Source organism: Cimex lectularius, unplaced genomic scaffold, assembly GCF_000648675.2.
Source record: "Cimex lectularius strain Harlan isolate CLEC.00 unplaced genomic scaffold, Clec_2.1 scaffold88, whole genome shotgun sequence".
Lineage (NCBI taxonomy): Eukaryota > Metazoa > Arthropoda > Insecta > Hemiptera > Cimicidae > Cimex > Cimex lectularius.
Window position 1 is genome coordinate 1,056,161 of NW_019392660.1, and position 19,504 is coordinate 1,075,664.

The 19,504-nt window shown below is 33.9% G+C and overlaps 1 protein-coding gene across 1 annotated transcript; it reads left to right on the plus strand.

Moving 5' to 3' along the window:
• Positions 1 to 5,940: 5,940 nt before the first annotated feature.
• LOC106668060 lies at positions 5,941 to 19,490 on the plus strand. Its single transcript, XM_014396480.2, has 5 exons — positions 5,941 to 6,038; positions 15,019 to 15,117; positions 17,987 to 18,088; positions 18,164 to 18,372; positions 18,432 to 19,490. The coding sequence occupies exons 1-5, from the start codon at positions 6,027 to 6,029 to the stop codon at positions 19,453 to 19,455; spliced, it is 1,446 nt and encodes a 481-aa protein (XP_014251966.1). The 5' UTR covers positions 5,941 to 6,026; the 3' UTR covers positions 19,456 to 19,490.
• The last annotated feature ends 14 nt before the right edge of the window (positions 19,491 to 19,504 follow it).

A 19,504-nucleotide genomic window follows, 5' to 3' on the forward strand; every position in this document is an offset into this window, starting at 1 on the left:
TATCATTGATATAAATGGCAAAATTCACTCTGAAATCTGTACTTTTTCATTTGATGCCAAGACATTTGCATATTTTGACTGCATTCATTGAACTACAAATGAGTAAGATTTCTGAATGGTCACTACTTTTGAGACTTAATCTTAACCCTGACAGAGCTGTGTTCTCTACCTGTGAAATAAAAATCTTCTTCAACCTACAAACTTGATGGTAGTTTTTTTGCCTTTATATCATTTCAAAAAGGCTTGAAGATGTTGGAGATGACAAGAATGCTTAAAGTGAAATAAACATGTCCTGGGCATAGTAAAAAAATGAGCTTTCTTGCATACCAAGTTAAAGCAAATATCCGTCATCTCCTGAAATTCTTAAAAAAAGCTATGTTCAACCCATACTAGAGTTTGCTAGTAGTATTTAAAACCCCTAATTTCAAAAAGGCATTAAACTTTTAGAGAAACTTCAAAGTCGTTTTACCAAAATCTCGACAAACAAAAAATATTAAAGCCATAAATTTACGTCGACTGACTTAAATTCCTAATAACACTTCAAGATCGTAGAGAAAAAAACAAGTTCACATTGAAATGTATAAAATTCGTACAGATAAATATGACATCACCTCAACATAACTCATTGCATACATACTCAAAAATCGTTGACCATAAGAAACTCCCAAAAATGTAGCAAAACTTTCTGATTTTTTCCAAATTGGTTGTTTTTTTAAGTATTTCAAACCTGGTTCAATTTAAGCTTATGTGTACTTTTTACAGCGTGGGATCCCGATCTCTCTCTCTCTCTCTCTCTATATATATATATATATATATATATCTTTCTTGCTCTCTCTGTATCTATCTATCTCTCGCTCTTTCCCTGTCTTTGCTCTCTCTCTCTCAAACTGTGGTTCGTCAGGGAAATTAAAAGGAAAAGTTGATTTTCATGGGATTTTAATTTTTGTTGAACAATGGGTTGTTTTTAATAAAGTTACCACCTCGTGAAATATGAATATATTAGTTTTTCTTATTTTTAGTTCTTTTGGTGAAGGCGGTTAAAGAAATTTTCAATTATAGAACGTTCCGCCATCCTATGATATGTTCTAGTACATGGTTTTATTTCTTTAGTATTATAATATGAAAACAATTATCAAACAATGAAAAAACGTGTTAAAATAAGGAAATGATGCCTCCATGACCTCTCTTTTTAGGTTTAACAGCAAAGGGTGAGCGTGGCATCCCGAAATCGGCTCTGTAATAAATGAAATAAAGAGTAATCAAAAATTACAAGTCTACGACATCGAAAGAACGGGTTTCCCGTGTATATGACATATATAAATCCTCTCCTTTCTCTCTCTCTCTCTTTCTCTCTTTCACTCTCTCTCTCTTTCTCTCTTTCTCTGTCTATCTGCGTATCTGTCTGTCTGTCTCTCGCTCTTTCCCTGTCTCACCATGTTTCTACTTTGTTTACATTGCTCTCTCCCTCTCTCTCTCCCTCTCTTTCTCTCTCTCTCTTTTTTTCTACTTCGCTCTCTATCTATGTGTCTATTTTTCTGATCATCTTTCTCCATGACCTCCGTCTATCTCGAAATTTCTCTCTCATTTCATACATATATATCTACTTTTTTCCAGGAACGTACAACCGACGAACAACCACATCCCATTTTTGACAAGTTATTGAAATCGATTTAGGTGGCCACTTCTCTCAACTTCAATATTATATTCACTATAATACTTTCGCTACATGGCTTTTACATTTTTTCTATATTAGTGACAATTTTTTAAATTATATTAATTATACCTACCACTCTCTCTCTCACTCTCTCACTCTCTCCCTCTGTCGTATTCTTTCTTTCTTTCTCTTTCCCTCTTAGATGTCGGGTGTAAGAGTAATCAAATTGGACCAAATTCTATGACTATAAATCAAACTTTATTTATTTTTTCTATATCTTTCTTCTATCTTCCACCTATCTTTCATGTTTTGTCTCCGTTTCTTTTTCCGTACATTTGTCAATCTATATCACATGTTGTATCTAACTTTATCTATCTTTTCCACTTTTTAGATTCCTCTTTCGCTCTCTCACTATTTCTTTCTGTCTGTTTGAGTGTCTCTCTGTCTGTCTCTCGCTCTTTCCCTGTCTCTCCATATTTCTACTATGTTTACTTTGCTCTCTCTCTCTCTCTCTCTCTCTCTCTCTCTCTCTCTCTCTCTCTCTCTCTCTCTCTATCTATCTATCTATCTATCTATCTATCTATATCTCTCTCTCACACACACACTCACCACACTCCTATTTTATCTAAATATTTCAATCATATTTTTGCTCAAATGTCCACTCATATTTATCAAGCTATCACTCGTTCTTTATTTGTATCCCTTTCTATCTCCCTTTATTCTCTACATCTTCTCATCCTACATCTATTTTTCACTAATTCTTTAAAGCTCTCTCACTCTCACCATTTAAAATGGCATTGAGAAATATCGTTTACAAAATGGAGAACAGTATCGGACTAGAACTTGTTAGAACTGATTGGTACAATTGATAAGAGAGGAAGCATGAATAAAACATACCAATCCTCGAAGACCATTTATAAGATTAATCATGAATTAACGTTTTAGTTAATGAAATCATTATCATTTTTAATTAGACCACGTGATGATGTTATATAAGTGTTATTAATTTATTAATGGTATACTGATTTGATGTTTGCCTTTGATAAAAATGCGGAAAGAGATTTCTATCTATGATCTCTACAAAGAAATATTTCGATAATTAACTTCATCCCGTTAATCAAGTTGTTTTTAATTGAAGATTTAACGATGTGAAAACTTTGTATGAGCATAACATCAAGTTGGCGGTTTAAAAAAAAGGCTTGGGCCGTAGGAAAGTTACATCTCGAAGATAATCCGACAGTATATCCATTGTAGGATGGATAACTGGCAGATCTAGGTTCCGAGGTTGTGATGTTTAAAAGCTATCAACCGGATTTACACGGTGGACCAAATACCGGATAGTTTTCGTGGCGCCGTAAAACCTGTGAGGTTTGTGTTGGGCTGGGTTGAATCCTTTGGATATCGGTCACAGGAGAAACAAAGCGGCTGGTTAAAATAATTCGCATCTGTCCTTTTTTATATGGTAAATAATAAAACGTTCTTCGTTGGCAATACCTTTCTTTAATTATTTTTATATGGCAAATTAACTTTGCAAGTTAACTTGAGTATTATTACCGAGAATTTACTTAAAAAAAACATTTAAAACTTGCTTAATGAAATGAGCACTGAGCTTTGTTATAGATCATCTAAATTATAATTATATTAACTTTAATATCTTAATCTAGTTGGACAAGTCATCTACATTTTTTAACAATTCTCTCTCTCTCTCTCTCTCTCTCACTCTCTCTCTCTCTCTCTCTCTCTCTCTCTCTCCCTCCTTCGCTCCCTCTCTCTCTTTTTATGTACCTACTTGTCTATGAATCTATCTATGCACATATGGTACTTACCTTTCTGTATATCTATCAATCTCTTTTTCCAACTCAATTTCCATATCTTTTTTGTATCTCTATTTCCCAAGTTGTACCTAACTTTACCTATCTTTTCAACTGTTTAGTTCCCTCTTTCGCCCTCTCTCTCTCTCTCTCTCTCTCTCGCCCTCACTCTCTCTCTCTCTCTCTCTCTCTTTCTTTCTCTTTCTCTCCTCTCTTTCCTTCTCTTTCTACTTCGCTCTCTATCTATCTGTCTATCTTTCTGTTTGTCTTTATCCATATCTCCTCCTTCTATCTTTATATTTTTTCTCTATTCCTTCTTGTCCCTATCTCTCAAGCATATATTTACTTTTTTTTTCGCAAGAACTTACAACCGACCAACAGCCAGATCTAATTTTTTATGAATTATTATTAAAATCGATTTAGGTGGCCACTTCTTCCAACTTCAGTATATATTCAGTACAATAATTGTGCTACATGTCTTTTACGTTTTTCCTATATTAGTGACATTTTTCAATTTTTTAAAATAAATTAATTATACCTCTCTCTCTCTCTCTCTCTCTCTCTCTCTCTATCTATCTATCTGGCTCTCTTCCCTTCTCTTCCTGCTTCGCTGTCTATCTATGAATCTTTCTGTTCATCTTTCTTCATATCTCCTATAATCAATTATCGCCATAAATGATTTTATCTGATTTATCTATCGATCTATCTCCATCATTTATTTGATCTATCTATTTATCTAATTTATCTATCTCCGTCTATTTATTTTATCTATCTATTTATCTAATTTATCTATCGCTGTCTATTTGTTTGAGCTATTTATCTCTATCTATTTATCTACTCTGTATATCTATCTCTATCTACTTATTTTATCTATATATCTATCAACCTATCTCGATCTATTTTTTTCTATCTATTTATTAATCTATCTCCATCTATTTATTCACCTATATATCTATCAATCTATCTCAATCTAATTATTTTATTTATCTATGTATTTATTAATTTATTTTACCTATTTCTTTAAATTTCTATCTCCAACTTATTTCATCTATCTAGTTAACTATCTCCATATATTTATTTTATCTATATATCTATCAATCTAACCCGTTCTAATTATTTTATTTATCTATCTATTTATTAATCTATCTCCAAATATTTATTTTAACTATCTATTTCCATCTATTTATATGTCTATTATTTATTTTATCTATATATCTATCAACTTATCTCAATTTAATTATTTTATTTATCTATCAATTTATAAATTTATCCGAATCTATTTTTTTAGCTATCTATTTAACTATTTGTTTCCATTTGTTTATCCAATATATCTATCTAACTATTTCCATCTATTTATTTTATCTATGTATTTAACAAATAAATATATGTATCTATTTAGCTCCATCTCAGACTATTTATCTATTCTATCAATCTATCTCTTTCTATTTATTGTACATATCTATTTACCTATCTTTATCCATCTATTCATCTAATCTCTCTCTCTCTCTCTCTCCTTCTCTCTATCACTCTCATTTCTTCTCTATTTCTTTATATCTTGTTCTCTCTCTTTCTCTCTATATCGTTCTTTCCCTTCCCGTCTGTTGTGTTCTGACTATTTATTTTCTACCTACTATGTGTGGTATTTATTTGTCAATCTACTTCTTTTTGTAAGTACATTTTCTTAGTTACATCTAACTTTGTTTACAGATTCAACTTTTCAGTTGCCTTTCTCTCTTCTACTTTCTTTTACCATAGGCTTAACTTTAGGGCTGCACGTGAACATCAGATCTTGTACCATTTTTGATATTGGACCCATTGGGATGCTGAACATTGGCGCTTTGGAATATTTCATTACAATCTCAGTATAAAGCAGATAAGTTTTATAGCATGTAATATGACTTAAAAAGCATCACTTGGACCCAGAAATCAGACCTCTCTCTTTCTCTCTCTCTCTCTCTATCTCTATCTCTATCTCTCTCTCTCTCTCACTCTCTCTCACTCTCCCCCTTCTCTATTTCTCACTCTATGAAAACTATGAACATATTTTTTAATATAATAATCGGCACAGTAATCGGACATGATACTCGGGCTTCGATCTTCTCCGGTCCGCCAAACCTCGCTTTGTGTGTTGTCCGAAGCGTTTGATCAAAACACCTAAAATAGGTCATAACCAATTTAATTAAATCCTCCTTACATAGACAGACCAAAATAATTGGAAACGACCAATATACAGTTTCGTCAGCGGGAAGACCTCAAGACTTGAACTTGAGGCTTGTTAAGTCCCGTTCGAATAAATCTAAAGGAAACTTTAAACTTACTCTTCATCAGGACTTAGTGAAAACTTGCCGAATTCTCTCTTCGTCCTTCGCATGAGGTCATGCGCTTAAATAAAAATCAGTTTTCTATTGTTACACAGCTTTTAAGCACGATTCGGTTTTACAAAGAGGAGCTTTGAGGGGAAACTCCGAGCACTTTCGAATCTGTGTCGAGTGGGGGCAAAGGAATGAATTCCCCTGACCACGCCGGTCTAACTCACAGTCAGTCGCCAGTGCCGAACAGCCATGGATTATATCGTAAGTAACAATGATAAATTGGAAATGAAAGAAATAAATAAAACAGAGTTCTTATTTTAAAAAACAAAGGAGGTCATCTACTAAATTACTCAATCAAAACAAAAAATAATGGAATAACTAAAAAGCTAAAATTTCCATGCACTTTTTTTTTGATCATCAATCAGTCAAAAATTTCTCTAAATTAAACTTGCGTTTAATTTTTTTCAATTAATCATGCTAAAATGGAAATAGAGAGTTCGTCTCTTCTACGACCGGTCTTAAGTTGATGTAGGTGTAAATTTCTCCTTCGGTCAAGGCTGCCTCCTGTTAAAATTAAGTTCCCTAACTTTGAGGCTTGATATGAAACCATCCAATTATTATGGATGCACATAAGAACCGAACAAAAAATTAAATTCTTGACGGTTTTTCTTTAGTATGCCTTAACTCAATTTTTCCATCTCTTGTCGATTGGGTGAAATATTCAATTTTTTCCAACGGTACATAAATTTTATTCGTATGTAAAGTCTGTTTGCTTATTTAAAACGCATTGAGGAGGAGGCTAAAAGTGCCTCGAAATACATAAAAATAAAAAAAGATATAATTTACGAAAAGCTTGAATAGAAAAATCACCCAAACATACAGGTTAATATTTTTATAATTTTTCTAGAGGAATTCGTGTACTTTTTTGTCAAATTTACATAAAACATGACAGTTATAAGCTTTAAAATGAAGAAAAAAAAGACTTTAAAAGACTGTACGAATTGGCTCAAACTTTCACCCCCAACTTATGCTACAAATTTTCACCATGCAAATATACAAATTTATTTTGCAAAACTTTACACTTCATTCTTTTCTCAAAAATAAAAATAAATAAAACACGTAAAGTCACAGTAGGACTCATCGTCTAGCAATAATTACCTCATTTTAGACTTTTTATTTTTTAGTCTATTATTATATTTTTACACCCTTTTTTTAAAAATTTGTTGTCAGGGTACTTTAGTGTCGGAACAATTTTGAAATTTTAAATGAGAACGTACACTTTTTACCCACTGTTTTCAAGTGATTACTCTGAATATTTAAAATGTTTAACAAATGGGGTAAAAACATAAATCTGCACTAAAATAGGTACATGTTTGTAAACAAAATTATTGTGTTTTTTTGATAATGTTATATTTTTAAGAGAAATTCAGCCGGGACATCAAAAAAGACACCCTATACACAAAGTAGGAAACAATACAATTAACAATTAAAATTGAAAAGTAAAGTTTAATTACATTTTAAACTAAGTTCGATTCAACATGTCAAACTGTCTTATAAAAATCTTCAATGGCATTTTTAGTAGTTTAATTATTTAATGAAGTACATAACAAATACAAAATTATTTATTCTTTAAGTTGATTCTAAATGGTCGAAAACCAGGCAATCGAGTTTGTCATTTTATAATTTTCTAACGTTTTAATTTGTATTTCATGGATTTAAATTGACGAGTTAACGTTTAAAAAGCCCGTAGAAAAATTCGTCAGTCAGATTTATGCAAAATATTACAAATATAAAGTTTTAAAATATATGTATGCAGAAATCGACTGACAAACCTTGACTCATACTATAAATTCTTTAAAAAAAACACTTGCAATTTAATTTGACAGAAAACAGTCGACTTGACGTTATAAAATTGTATTATTATGGGTATAAAAACTTTAGAAAAAAATCTGTCCTTGAATTAATTATTTAGGCTTCTTGAAAAACGTCGAATACTTGCAATTGTTTAATTTGACAAAAATCTGACGACTTGACGTTAAGAATTTTCATTATTATTGATATAAAACTTTAGAAAAAATCTGTCCTTGAATTAATTATTTAGGCTTCTTGAAAAACGTCGAATACTTGCAATTGTTTAATTTGACAGAAATCAGTCGACTTGACGTTAAACATTTTTATTATTATGGATATAAGAACTTTAGAAAAAAATCTGTTCTTGAATTAATTATTTAGTCTTCTTGAAAAACGTGGAATACTTGCAATTATTTAATTTGACAAAAATCAGTCGATTTGATGTTATAAATATTCATTATCATGGACACAAAACCTTTAGAAAAAATCTGTCCTTGAATTAATTATTTAGGCTTCTTGAAAAACGTCGAATACTTGTAGTTGTTTAATTTGACAAAAATGAGTCGACTTGACCTTATAAATTTTTATTATTATGGTCATAAAAACTAAAAAAACAAATCTGCCCTGAAATTAATTATTTAAGGTTTTTGAAAAACGTGGAAAACATGGAATTGTTTAATTTGACAAAAATTATTCGACCACTTTATAAATTTTTATTATTATGGACATAAAAATTAGAAAAACAAATTTGTCTTGAAATTAATTATTTAAGCTTATTTCAAAACGATGAAATACAGGCAATTGTTTAATTGCGACGAAAGTCTCGATTTATTTGCCATTTCATAGTGATTTAACTTTTCAAATTTTATTTTTAATGGACCTAAAGCAAGCTTAATTTTTTGTAAAATTTTAGAAAGATAAATTTGAATGACAAACGTTTATCTTTTTTTTTATGAATCACAAAAATTAAATATAAATTCCCAGTACGGCCCACCTGAATTATTTTAAAAAAATTAAACATATTTAAATGGAAGGTTCCTTGAAATACATAGTTCTCAGAAGAGCCAAATTTTGATCATACACATTTACCAATTTATTAATTTAAACTAAATACCAAAAAATGTTGTTACATTTAACAAAAATCTCGATCTTTAGACAATTTATACTGATTTCACGTTTTAAATTTTAACGTTTAAAACTTACCTGGCGTTATAGTTGAAAGTGGCTCTTTGTCACTTCAACTTCGTTTGCGACTTGTTACTTCGTACTTCTTCAACTTCTTAAGACTTATTGGATGTCGTTAATCCTTCTGTCGGATTAACAGAAAAGCTAGATTTTTGAATAGATTTTTACAATAAAACGGTCAAAAATATATTCCCTTTTTAGTATCCCAAATGGTAACTGTAGTGATTGATTGTTTTGATTTAGAAAGTTTTAATTTGCCCGGTGGGCAGGCAAAATCCGGGGAAAAGTGAGAAACAGAGTGGCACAGACAAAAGATTCTTCAAGAAATCTCGTGAGACGGTGCAGGGAATAAATTCATTCTAGAGATTTTTATCGCACACTTAAGATTTAATATTACTCTAAATAATAAAATAATATTTTCTTAAATGAATTTAAAAATATATCAGATCTTCATGTTAAAACTTGCCTCGACGTATGAAAAATAATCCAATTTTTTAATTCTTGACCGTCACGGATTTAAAAGTCAAATATTGATCAGTAATGATTAAATACAGTATAGGAAACTTTTCATATCCACTGGATTAAATTTACACGTTAAAAAACATTCACAAATATTAAATATGATTTCGCGTAAAAAAACGCAGTGATCGAAGAAGAAAATTTTTCCTCAGATCATGGCGATTTGTTTTATTCTGTTGTCTGTTTTATTTTAATTTCATACTGGCTCTTTCTAATTGCTCTTTGTTACATCTGAAATAACGGCATTCAATGTTTCCTTGGATGCTATTCACGAAAAAACCTCCAAAATCTTTACGCTACAGTTTAAAACGCTTTGAATTTTTGGTTTGTTGTAATATCGAATGAACAGACTAGCTGTTCAGTATTTATAGTTTAAAGTATCAATTTTTTTCATAAATAAGTTAAATTATTTCGTGTTTTAGACGTGTGTTGAGTTGTATATCCTATTAATTTTAACGATTATTACTGATATATTGTAAATTTATGGTAAAGCTGTCTTTAATTTTTTTCTATCTCTGTTTAATTATCTTTCTATCTATATATTTTCATTTCTCTCTCTCTCTCTGTCTCTCTCTTTCTCTCTCTCTCACTCTCTCACTGTCTCACTCTCTCTCTCCCTCTCACTTTCTTTCTCTATCCACCTCTATCTGTCTATCTATCTTTTATGACCACTCTCCATTTGTCGGGATTTCTCTCTCTCTCTCTCTCTCTCTCTCTCTCTCTCTCTCTCTCTCTCTCACTTTCTTTCTCTATCTACCTCTATCAATCTATCTATCTTTTATGATCACTCTCCATTTGTCGGGATTTCTCTCTCTCTCTCTCTCTCTCTCTCTCTCTCTCTCTCTCACCCTCTCTCTTTCTTTCTCTTAATCTTCCTATCTCTCTCTCTGTCTATCGATCCATCTATCTACCTACCTATCTATAGGTATATTTATATCTCCATCTCTTCATCTATCTATTTCCTTATATGGATTTATATTTCGTTCTTCGTATACACATACATGATGTGATAGATATCAACCTTCATACTACAGTCGCGGATTGCAATCAAAAATAAAGATTTGCAAAAATGCAAATTTGGATGCTTTTGAGTGATATACGCCCTTTACCAGAGCTTTAAAACTATTTCTTATCATTTGAATAGTTATCAAATAGAAAATCTGCTTACATTTAAAAAATAATGGCTTCAACCTTACCAGTTTTAGAAGTAGAGTGGACGAATTCTAGCCATCCATGTTGTACGGACGGGTGGTCCGTACAACATTTTTATTTTTCGTCTATCCGTCCGTCGGTTTTATATATTTTTCTTTAAATATATTATCTTTTTTTTTGTTTTAACTTTTATAAAGATTATCTAAATTTTAATGCAAATAAAATATAATCTCTGCTGTCTACTTTAGGGGGAAGTAGGGAAGAAAAGGAAAATTTTCTTTTTTAGATATTTTGTCATTCACCCCAAGCACAATTTAAATCTGTTACCTACCAAGTGTGGAATAGAGAAAGTTACTTTTTACAAGTAACTTCGACCCCATAAACAAAAACTTACAATCTAAGCTATTGGGGGGGGACAAATTGTACTCTTTTCGAAAACAGGTGTGTCCAACGCACGGGACCGTCCCTGCGTCCATAACCGTTAACGTTCGGCACGTCAAAATAGCAGAAGGTGGACGATATTTTATCGTTCGGATCTAAGAGAGAAAGTGTCGCACTTGGCCCAATGCTATTCGGATTGAGACACGACGTATCCAATAAGTGATGGGCTCGGATTATAAACGTGACGAACGGCCGGCGATCACTTTCTTCGGCGTGGGATTTTATTTGGGTTACGAGGTCTCTGTGCTATATGTTGTCAGCGCCCACACGTCCTTCCACTTCCTACTCATTTGCAGTTCGATCATAAAAGATGGTATTCGATCATGGTTGATGATGACAATCACGCCTGAGACTGATTGGCTGCTTAATCCAGTTCATCAGCTCGATGAACAGAGAAATCCCTTGATTACGCGTCATCTTGTTTTTAAATATCTAAAAGGGAAACTTTCTTAATTAGTACGATGAAAGTAAACTCCAACATTCTCAATTTTTCGCCAAAAAAAAAAAAATTGTCCTGAAATTAATTAGTCCTGTCGGCATTGTCTTAGGAGGATCGTTCTCATAATTGTTTTTATGTTCAGTATTGTTGTTTATAATTGTAATTAATTTTAATTATTTTAACAAAAGAAATATATTACCTGAGAAAAAACTGTCAAAAATATAATATTTTCAAATTTTTTTAACCATCTTTCTCCACTTAAGGAGAGTTGGCTTGATGGTGAAAGTAACCTTCAAGAAGGTGGGACGCAGAGGTCATCGCCGAGTTTTGTAAACAACTGGCATTATGTTTATTAAACATAAATGCACCTGTACATGGATCCCACGTTTTCACGCTATGGCAATATTAATAAACATTTATAAAACGTCGCCATAAATACGCTAATAAATACATTCACACAGAGGAAAAATCAAATTCTCTATTCTAAGTTAATCTAATCGGTTCGACAGGTCTATGGATGGTAGATATCCATACATGATCAACCACTCACGCAAATAAATACATTCATGCAATGTCAAAGATTATCTAACCTAAGTTTGGCAAGAGCTTAGGTCGATCCCGAAAATTATGTATAGCCTAAACCGACGGTTTGGAGCACGGCAAGGGGATTTTCACCTTGACGCCCTTCCTTCATTCCCGATAATAAATACATTCATGCAATTTTAAAGATTATCTACTAAGTTTGGCAGGTCACAGGAGCTCGATATACTGGTGAGCGTTATCCTGAAAATTATGTATATCCTAAACCGATGGTTTAGAGCCCGGCAAAAGGATTTTAACCTTGACGCCCTTCCTTCATTCCCGATAATAAATACATTCATGCAATTTCAAAGGTTATCTAACCTAAGTTTGGCAGGTTTCAAGAGCTGAGGCCGATCCCGAAAATTATATATAACCTAAACCGACGGTTTGGGGCCCGGCAAGGGGATTTTAACCTTGACGCCCTTCCTTCAATCCCGCTAATAAATACATTCAAACATAGTAAAAACATTAGTTATTCTATTTTGTTACACATGTCTATGGGCTATTGATATTTCACAGACTGTGCTGTCACAGTCAACCACTTAGGCAGATACATTGACACAGTAAAAATCAAATTTCTTTCCTAAGTTAATATAACTGGTTCGACAGGTCTGTGGATGATCGATATTACACAGACTGTGCTATAAACACTCAACCATTCGAGCAGATAAATACATTCACACAATAAATACACATTCATGCAATTTTAAATATTATCTAACTTAAGTTTGGCAGGTCACAAGAGCTCGATATACTGCTGAGGCCCATCTCGAAAAATATGTACACACTAAACCTACGATTGGGTGCCTGGTAAGGCGATTTTCACCTTCATTCCCGCTAATAAATACATTCACACACAATAAAAATCCTAAGTTATTATATTTGGTTCGATAGGTCTGTGTATGCTGGATATTCCACAGACTGTGCTGTACATACTCAACCACTCAGGCAGATAAACACATTCACACATTTTAAAGATGATCTAACCGAAGTTTGGTAAGTCTCAAGTGCTCGATACATGCTGAGGCCCCATCACGACAACTACGTTAAAATGTATAGTTTAAACCAACGGTCAGGAGCCCGGCAAGGCGATTTTCAACTTGATGCCCTCCCTTCAATCCCGCTAATAAATACATTCACCACAGTGAAAATCCTAAGTTAATCTAATTGGTTCGACAGGTCTGCGGATACTAGCTGGGCTAGTTCTAAGAACATCATTGGTTTAACTTTGCAGAGCTTTGTCAGTGTGTCTCTGGTCTTAAATATTTTATCAAATTTTGCCATTGCTCTCCTCCCTAGAAGTAGTAATCTTAGCGCTTGAAAATACAAAGTCTGTCACTTATATTTGCCGGTGTTCGATCAAGCTCTTGGTTTTTTTAATGTTTAAGTGCGACCCAACTTTTGCACTTTTTTTTTCACTCTCGTCATAACCTCAACTCCTCCAGCCATTAAAATGATTTCTCAGTACAACCAGAGAATACTTTAGCACTTATGACAATTTTTATTTGTGGAAATCTTAAATTGTTTATGTCTCTTGAATGTTATAAACTAATTAATAAATATGGTGTTTTAATAATTTTTTACGAAGTTTCAGAACGATCTGATATTACAGAGTGTATCAAGGTTCACTAGCAAACTGAAAGCAAAATTTTGTGCAAAAAAATTAAAGGAAGTAATAACTGACTAGAGAATTCTGATAATGACATTAAAAAATTATAATCAGTCTCGTAGTAAAAAAATTACAAAAAATTTTTAAAATAAGAAGTAAGCTTCACAGTTGAGTCAAATGTTCGACGAAGAAACGATAGAAGTTACACTTTCGTCAGTTTACACACCTTATTCCAAATTTGGTTTCGCCGACCTGACCACTCATTGACCGAATTTCTTCCCTGCAAACAAACAAAACCCGAAGAAAGAGAAACTGTCAATATAAGAGAAAGCTTTTTTTGAATGATACGGTGCAAAACAATTTTTTTTTTGTTCAAAAATTAGAGATTGATTAAAGTTGGATAACAGAAAGAGGGAGAAACAAATGTAAAGTACTTGGTGGTGGTAAAAAAGTATATTTTTATTGGTAAAAAAATGTTTAGCCAATGCTTTTAAAAACCTGATTTTTTGAAAATGTTAGATTTGATTTCTTCTGGTCTGGACTCCAATGTAAAAACTCAATTTAATCTGTCAATAATTAATTGAATTCGAAAGTTGTCAGTCGAACCGTATCAAAAAAACCGCAACCATTATTAAAATGATGATGTGGTTTTCTGTCAAACTGGAAAAATTGGATTTTTTATCAAAACTTTTGACAAATAATTCTATGTTTACCACGGTTAAAAAAAGAAATCCTAAGCTATAATTTGATGAAAATTTTTAGACCTGGGATCAGATAAAAACAAAATACCATATCGTTGTTCTAATCGCAACCACTTTCCATCCATGCCCGAAGACAAAGCTCTTTCACCAACGCCGTTGTTGAAAATAGAATTTGAATATCGTCAAAACGGTCGAGGTCGTCGAAATGTTAAGGGTGAAATGTACGATGTGGGAAAAGGAAAAGAAAGTAATGCTCTTGTACCAGCGGACCTCCTAGAATCGACCTTAAGCTGCCTTGGCCTCTAAACCCTCAAGGCCATCCAAAACGGTGCCTTTGGGTCAAACACCTTCCATATTTCTTCAGCCCATTTTTATTATGTGGAAAAACTTTTTATTTGTCATTTTAATTCAAGCGTGAAGTTCCTAAGGCATCCTTGCGATCCGAGAGGGAAAGTGTGTCCAAAGTCTTTTCTCCAATAATAAAAAAATGATAAAGTACAATCGTATTAGATAATATTTCGGACTTTGTCTAATTCGTCGTGGCTGTTTAGGAATTAGTTATGTCTTTAATAAGATGGATGGAGAAAGCCCGGAGGAACCGTTTCCTCTTCACAAATACGATACTGGATCTCAGGAAATGCTGCTTTCCCTTGGCAACATAGAATCCGTATTAGCTCGACACTTTCCATTTCTAATATTCTTCTAAGCCCTAGACAAAGTTCGATTCAAAGACAATCTAACCATTTTCATTTTAATTTTCAGTGTCTTTTCCTCTTCGTCTTTTTTGGCGCTTCGGCGGCTGTTGAAATGTCTCCAAGGTCCAACAGGATAAGATTTCCGACGAATGAATCACCTTCTCAGGTAAAGTATATTTTACGTGTTATTTGATTAATAATTAATTGTTTTAATGTTCAATTAAGCGATTTTTCTAATTTTATTGTTCGGCCTCGAACAAAGCTTTATGCCCGCAACGCCTAAGAGAAAAGCTGGTTTAGCCTACCTTTCACAGAATCTAAACAAAAACAGATAACTCATAACGAAATAAAATACATGCAATCGTTTACACATATTCACATAGGAGGCCAATTTTTACTATAACTTCCTACTTTAGAATTTAATTTTTTTAAGTATATCAAACAAAAGTTAATTCAAGGTGTAAGCAGGAGCCGCCCCTTTATGTGCTTATCGCTTAACTACTTTTTGTCTATGATAAGGTAGGGATCCAAAAATACAATAAACACCAGAGAGAGATATACATAAATATTTATTTTTAAATTAGCTCGTCTTAATCTGGTAACAAACCAAAAGAAACGAAAAACAATCCAGGCAAGTCAGCCACAACTTTAGGATGGGCACAAGAGGACTGATGATCGTCAATACCATTTAGACATCATCCAGCGTCTTCCAGGATCTTCTTCCTGCAGCTCCTGGGTCCTTGACTTGTCACAATGGATGGTCCTTACTAGCTAGCACGGCTGAGGCCCAGACAAAGTTTGGCTGTTTACTGCAGACTCAGCTAACTTGACATGGCACTAAGAACCCTAAGGCTCTGAGTTTGGTGTGAGTGAATGAGCTGCCGAAATGAGTGCTGAAGTTCTAAGGGTAGTGTGGCAAAAGTTTCAACAATAAGAGCTCTGAGGTGAATATGGCAAAATGAGTTACCAATATGAATGGTGTGGCTATGAGGTTAATTTTACAAAACATGAGGCTCTGAGGTTATTTTGTCAAAGCGTGTAGCCAATAAAAGTGCTGATTGTCTGAGGTGAATATGACTAAACGAGTTGGCAATATGAATGGTGGTGCTATGAGGTTAATTTGACAAAACATGAGGCTCTGAGGTTATTTGGTCAAAATGTGTAGCCAATAAAAGTGCTGAGTGTCTGAGTTGAATATGAGTAAACAAGTTGTCAATGTGAACACAGTGGCTGTGAGGTTAATTTGACAAAACATGAGGCTCTGAGGTTATTTGCTCAAAATGTGTAGCCAATAAAAGCTGAGTATTTGAGTTTAATTTAAAAAATTAGTTGGCAATATGAATGGTGGTGATATGAGGTTAATTTGTCAAAACATGAGGCTCTGAGGTTATTTTGTCAAAACGTGTAGCCAATAAAAATGCTGAGTGTCTGAAGTGAATATGACTAAACGAGGTGAACACTGTGGCTGTGAGGTTAATTTGACAAAACATGAGGCTCTGAGGTTATTTGCTCAAAATGTGTAGCCAATAAAAGCTGAGTGTTTGAGTTTAATTTAAAAAATGAGTTGGCAATATGAATGGTGATGCTATGAGGTTAATTTGATGAAACATGAGGCTCTGAGGTTATTTTGTCAAAACGTGTGGCCTATAGAAACATTGAGTTCTGAGGTTAACTACACAAAACAAGTCACCAATATGTACACTTTGGTTCTACAGCAATTGTGAGTGAATGTTCAGGCAACGCCCCAAATGTACAGTCTCACAGCTGGATGAACTGTGTCAGTGTCAACCTTCCCACACTAAATAACTCTGGCTTTCATTAGTGCATAGACAATTCATCTTTGCATTCATTTAACTTCCAGATTGTGGGAAACCTCTTTTGCTCCCTACCGGATGGATGGTCTGTTCTACAGCCTTATTTTCAACATATTTTCTAAGACAGGCTTACAAAGAGAAAAACAAAGAAAACCCCTAAGCTGTATGTGAGGTTAGACTGAACTTGCAGCTTTGTCTTTCCTAAGGTGGTTAACAGCAGCAGGTATTACCCGACCCCCAAAGTTGACATTACAATACCGGCCTGTGCTTAAGAGGATAGCCTCTGTTTTTGTCAGACTTATTTTAATCCTCCATTTGTTACTGCCAATTCATGACATGGCCTTTGTAAGTCTCTAATACGTAGATGGTAATGTCATCAGTACATAAGGCCAGTCTACAGTCTTTTAGTCTTGGCTTTGTATTGGATAAAATAAAAACAAGATCAGGTCCTATTATGGATCGCTGTGAGCACCAGCAGATGTGTCACAACTTTGAGAAAGGGTTGAGTTGAGACAGATTCGAAATGTCCTATCATATAAATATTAGTGAATGATTTTAATGAAGCATGGGGGGAAAGCTGTAGTCTATCAGCCTGCTTATCCCTCCAACAGCCAAACTGCTCAGTCAAGCACCTTTAGGATGTCCATCAAAACCAAGCCAGTATGAATAGATTAAACAGCCCAGTTGCATCAACAACTCTAGCTAATTAGTAGTGGGAAATCCTGACTCAAACCCAAACTGTTCATATTGGATTATAAAAATGGTGTATATTGCGATGCACAAGCTATCCAACCCTTTCAATCAAAAGTCCTCAGACAAATCATAAAAGCTCCTTACTACATCACCGACCTTACACCTCCTATACACGACCTCTACATTCCTTTTGTTGACTTATCCATTCCCTATGTTTCATAGGGCATTAGTGTTTGTTCTTTGACCGTGTTAAAAAGAAAGTTTTGATGATCCAATTTGTTATATATCTTGTTATATACTTAGGATACAAGTAAAATAATTTTTTTTAAATTGTAAGGATAATTTTAGTTATAGTTAAGGTGTGTGTGTTGTAGTTTGGTTGTTCCCAATCCTTCTAGTCTGCCACTGAGCACCACTAAAAATGGTAAAATCCAGAAACATCGAGATGATTACAAATGACCCATCTACAAAGTTGAGAATTGATAATTTTTTTAAACAATAACCAACAAGACTGATCTTCTTTTACAGAATTACTTTGGACCACATATGTTCCCAGCGGAGAGTCAAGATGTACCTATAATTCGTGGAGTTCCAAATTTCAAGGGTATCCCACTCAACGTTGTACCACAGGTAATTTTATCGAGAAATCTAATTACAATAATAAAATCAATGTTCTTTAGCATTAAACAGATTATCTACTTTTAGGTCTCTTCTCTTTCAAAACCTTTTGGAGAAGAATCTTTAAAAGGTTACTCTGAAGGTATAATATATCAGCAGCCTGGTGGGTATGATGATGAGTTCTATCACGCCTCACCACCTGTAAGATCTGTTCCGTATGGTTCTCCTAAATTGCATGTTGGAAACAGCAATAAACCATCTAATTCTGGAAATAAACAAAAAAAGCACACAGAAAGGTATTAAATATGTTCATGGGTAATTAGATTTATTATTCATATTATGATTTTATTTTTAGACATAGGTTTTCACCTCAGAGATACAACCACAACCAAGTCAATCCGGGTAAACCTTTCCCACCTGCTGCAACACAAATATTCAATTCAAATCTAGGTAAAGAAACAAAACCAGAAAATGTTTATAAACATTTCATAATGACACACCACGGACTGCAGAAACAGCACAGTAATGGAAATGCTGATAGTGATTTTATGGAAGCGTTTAAAAATCACCAAATTAAGAAGCTTAGACCTCAGCAGCAGCCTGTAAAGCATTTTGCTAATAACGATGAAGAATATTTTGATTATGAACAACCTAGACCTCAATGGCAAATGAAGGAACATTTGCAAGAACTCACAGGCCACCCGATGCACTTTAAAAATAGCCATCCACACAATCATCACCAGCACAATGAAGAAACGAAGCAACATTTTCAACAAAATCCTGAAGAAAGCTACAGTTACGAGGATAGCTTCGAATCCCAAGAAGTTGTGAATAAATTCCCGCACAAGTACGTACCGGCCAACGATCATGTTCAGGAATATCATTCGGGTCATGATACAAGGCATAAGCCAAAATACGAAAATCACAAACACAATTTCCCGGAGGTTCAAGTCCACAGGAGGCCGGCTGAATACCAACAGAGCCATTTCAAAAAGGTTAAAGAGGAACCTTTTTTGGAAATAACAAAAGAAAAGATTACAAAGTACAACCCGCACAACTTTGAAAGGATCCACAGAAATCCGCCTTTCGAGCACAAATTGACTTCAGGCTCTGAGTGGATTCCAATCAACGCCCCTGAGGGCGCACTCCCCGCCAAATCTTACGAGATCCCAGCGCCGGATTTGTCCAAGGGCCACGATCACGCCCAGTTCCAAAGGATTACCGGCCAAAATTTTCACACAAACGAAAGAGTTCTGTACAGGCCTGGAACCGGCGACAACTTCAAATTAAGCCAAAGACCTAGTAACATAGTCTACGGAGGAAGAAAGAAAATTGGAAATGAGGAAGTGGTATCGGCTTCTGTGATGGTTAAGCAATAAAACAACCCGATACACATTAAATTAAATAATGGGTTTATGTTTTAATTTA

Excerpts from the sequence above, each read along its gene's own strand:
- LOC106668060 (XM_014396480.2), top strand. Across the intron at positions 15,118-17,986 it reads CGAATGAATCACCTTCTCAG|AATTACTTTGGACCACATAT; the intron begins GTAAAGTATATT and ends CTTCTTTTACAG. Across the intron at positions 18,089-18,163 it reads CACTCAACGTTGTACCACAG|GTCTCTTCTCTTTCAAAACC; the intron begins GTAATTTTATCG and ends ATCTACTTTTAG.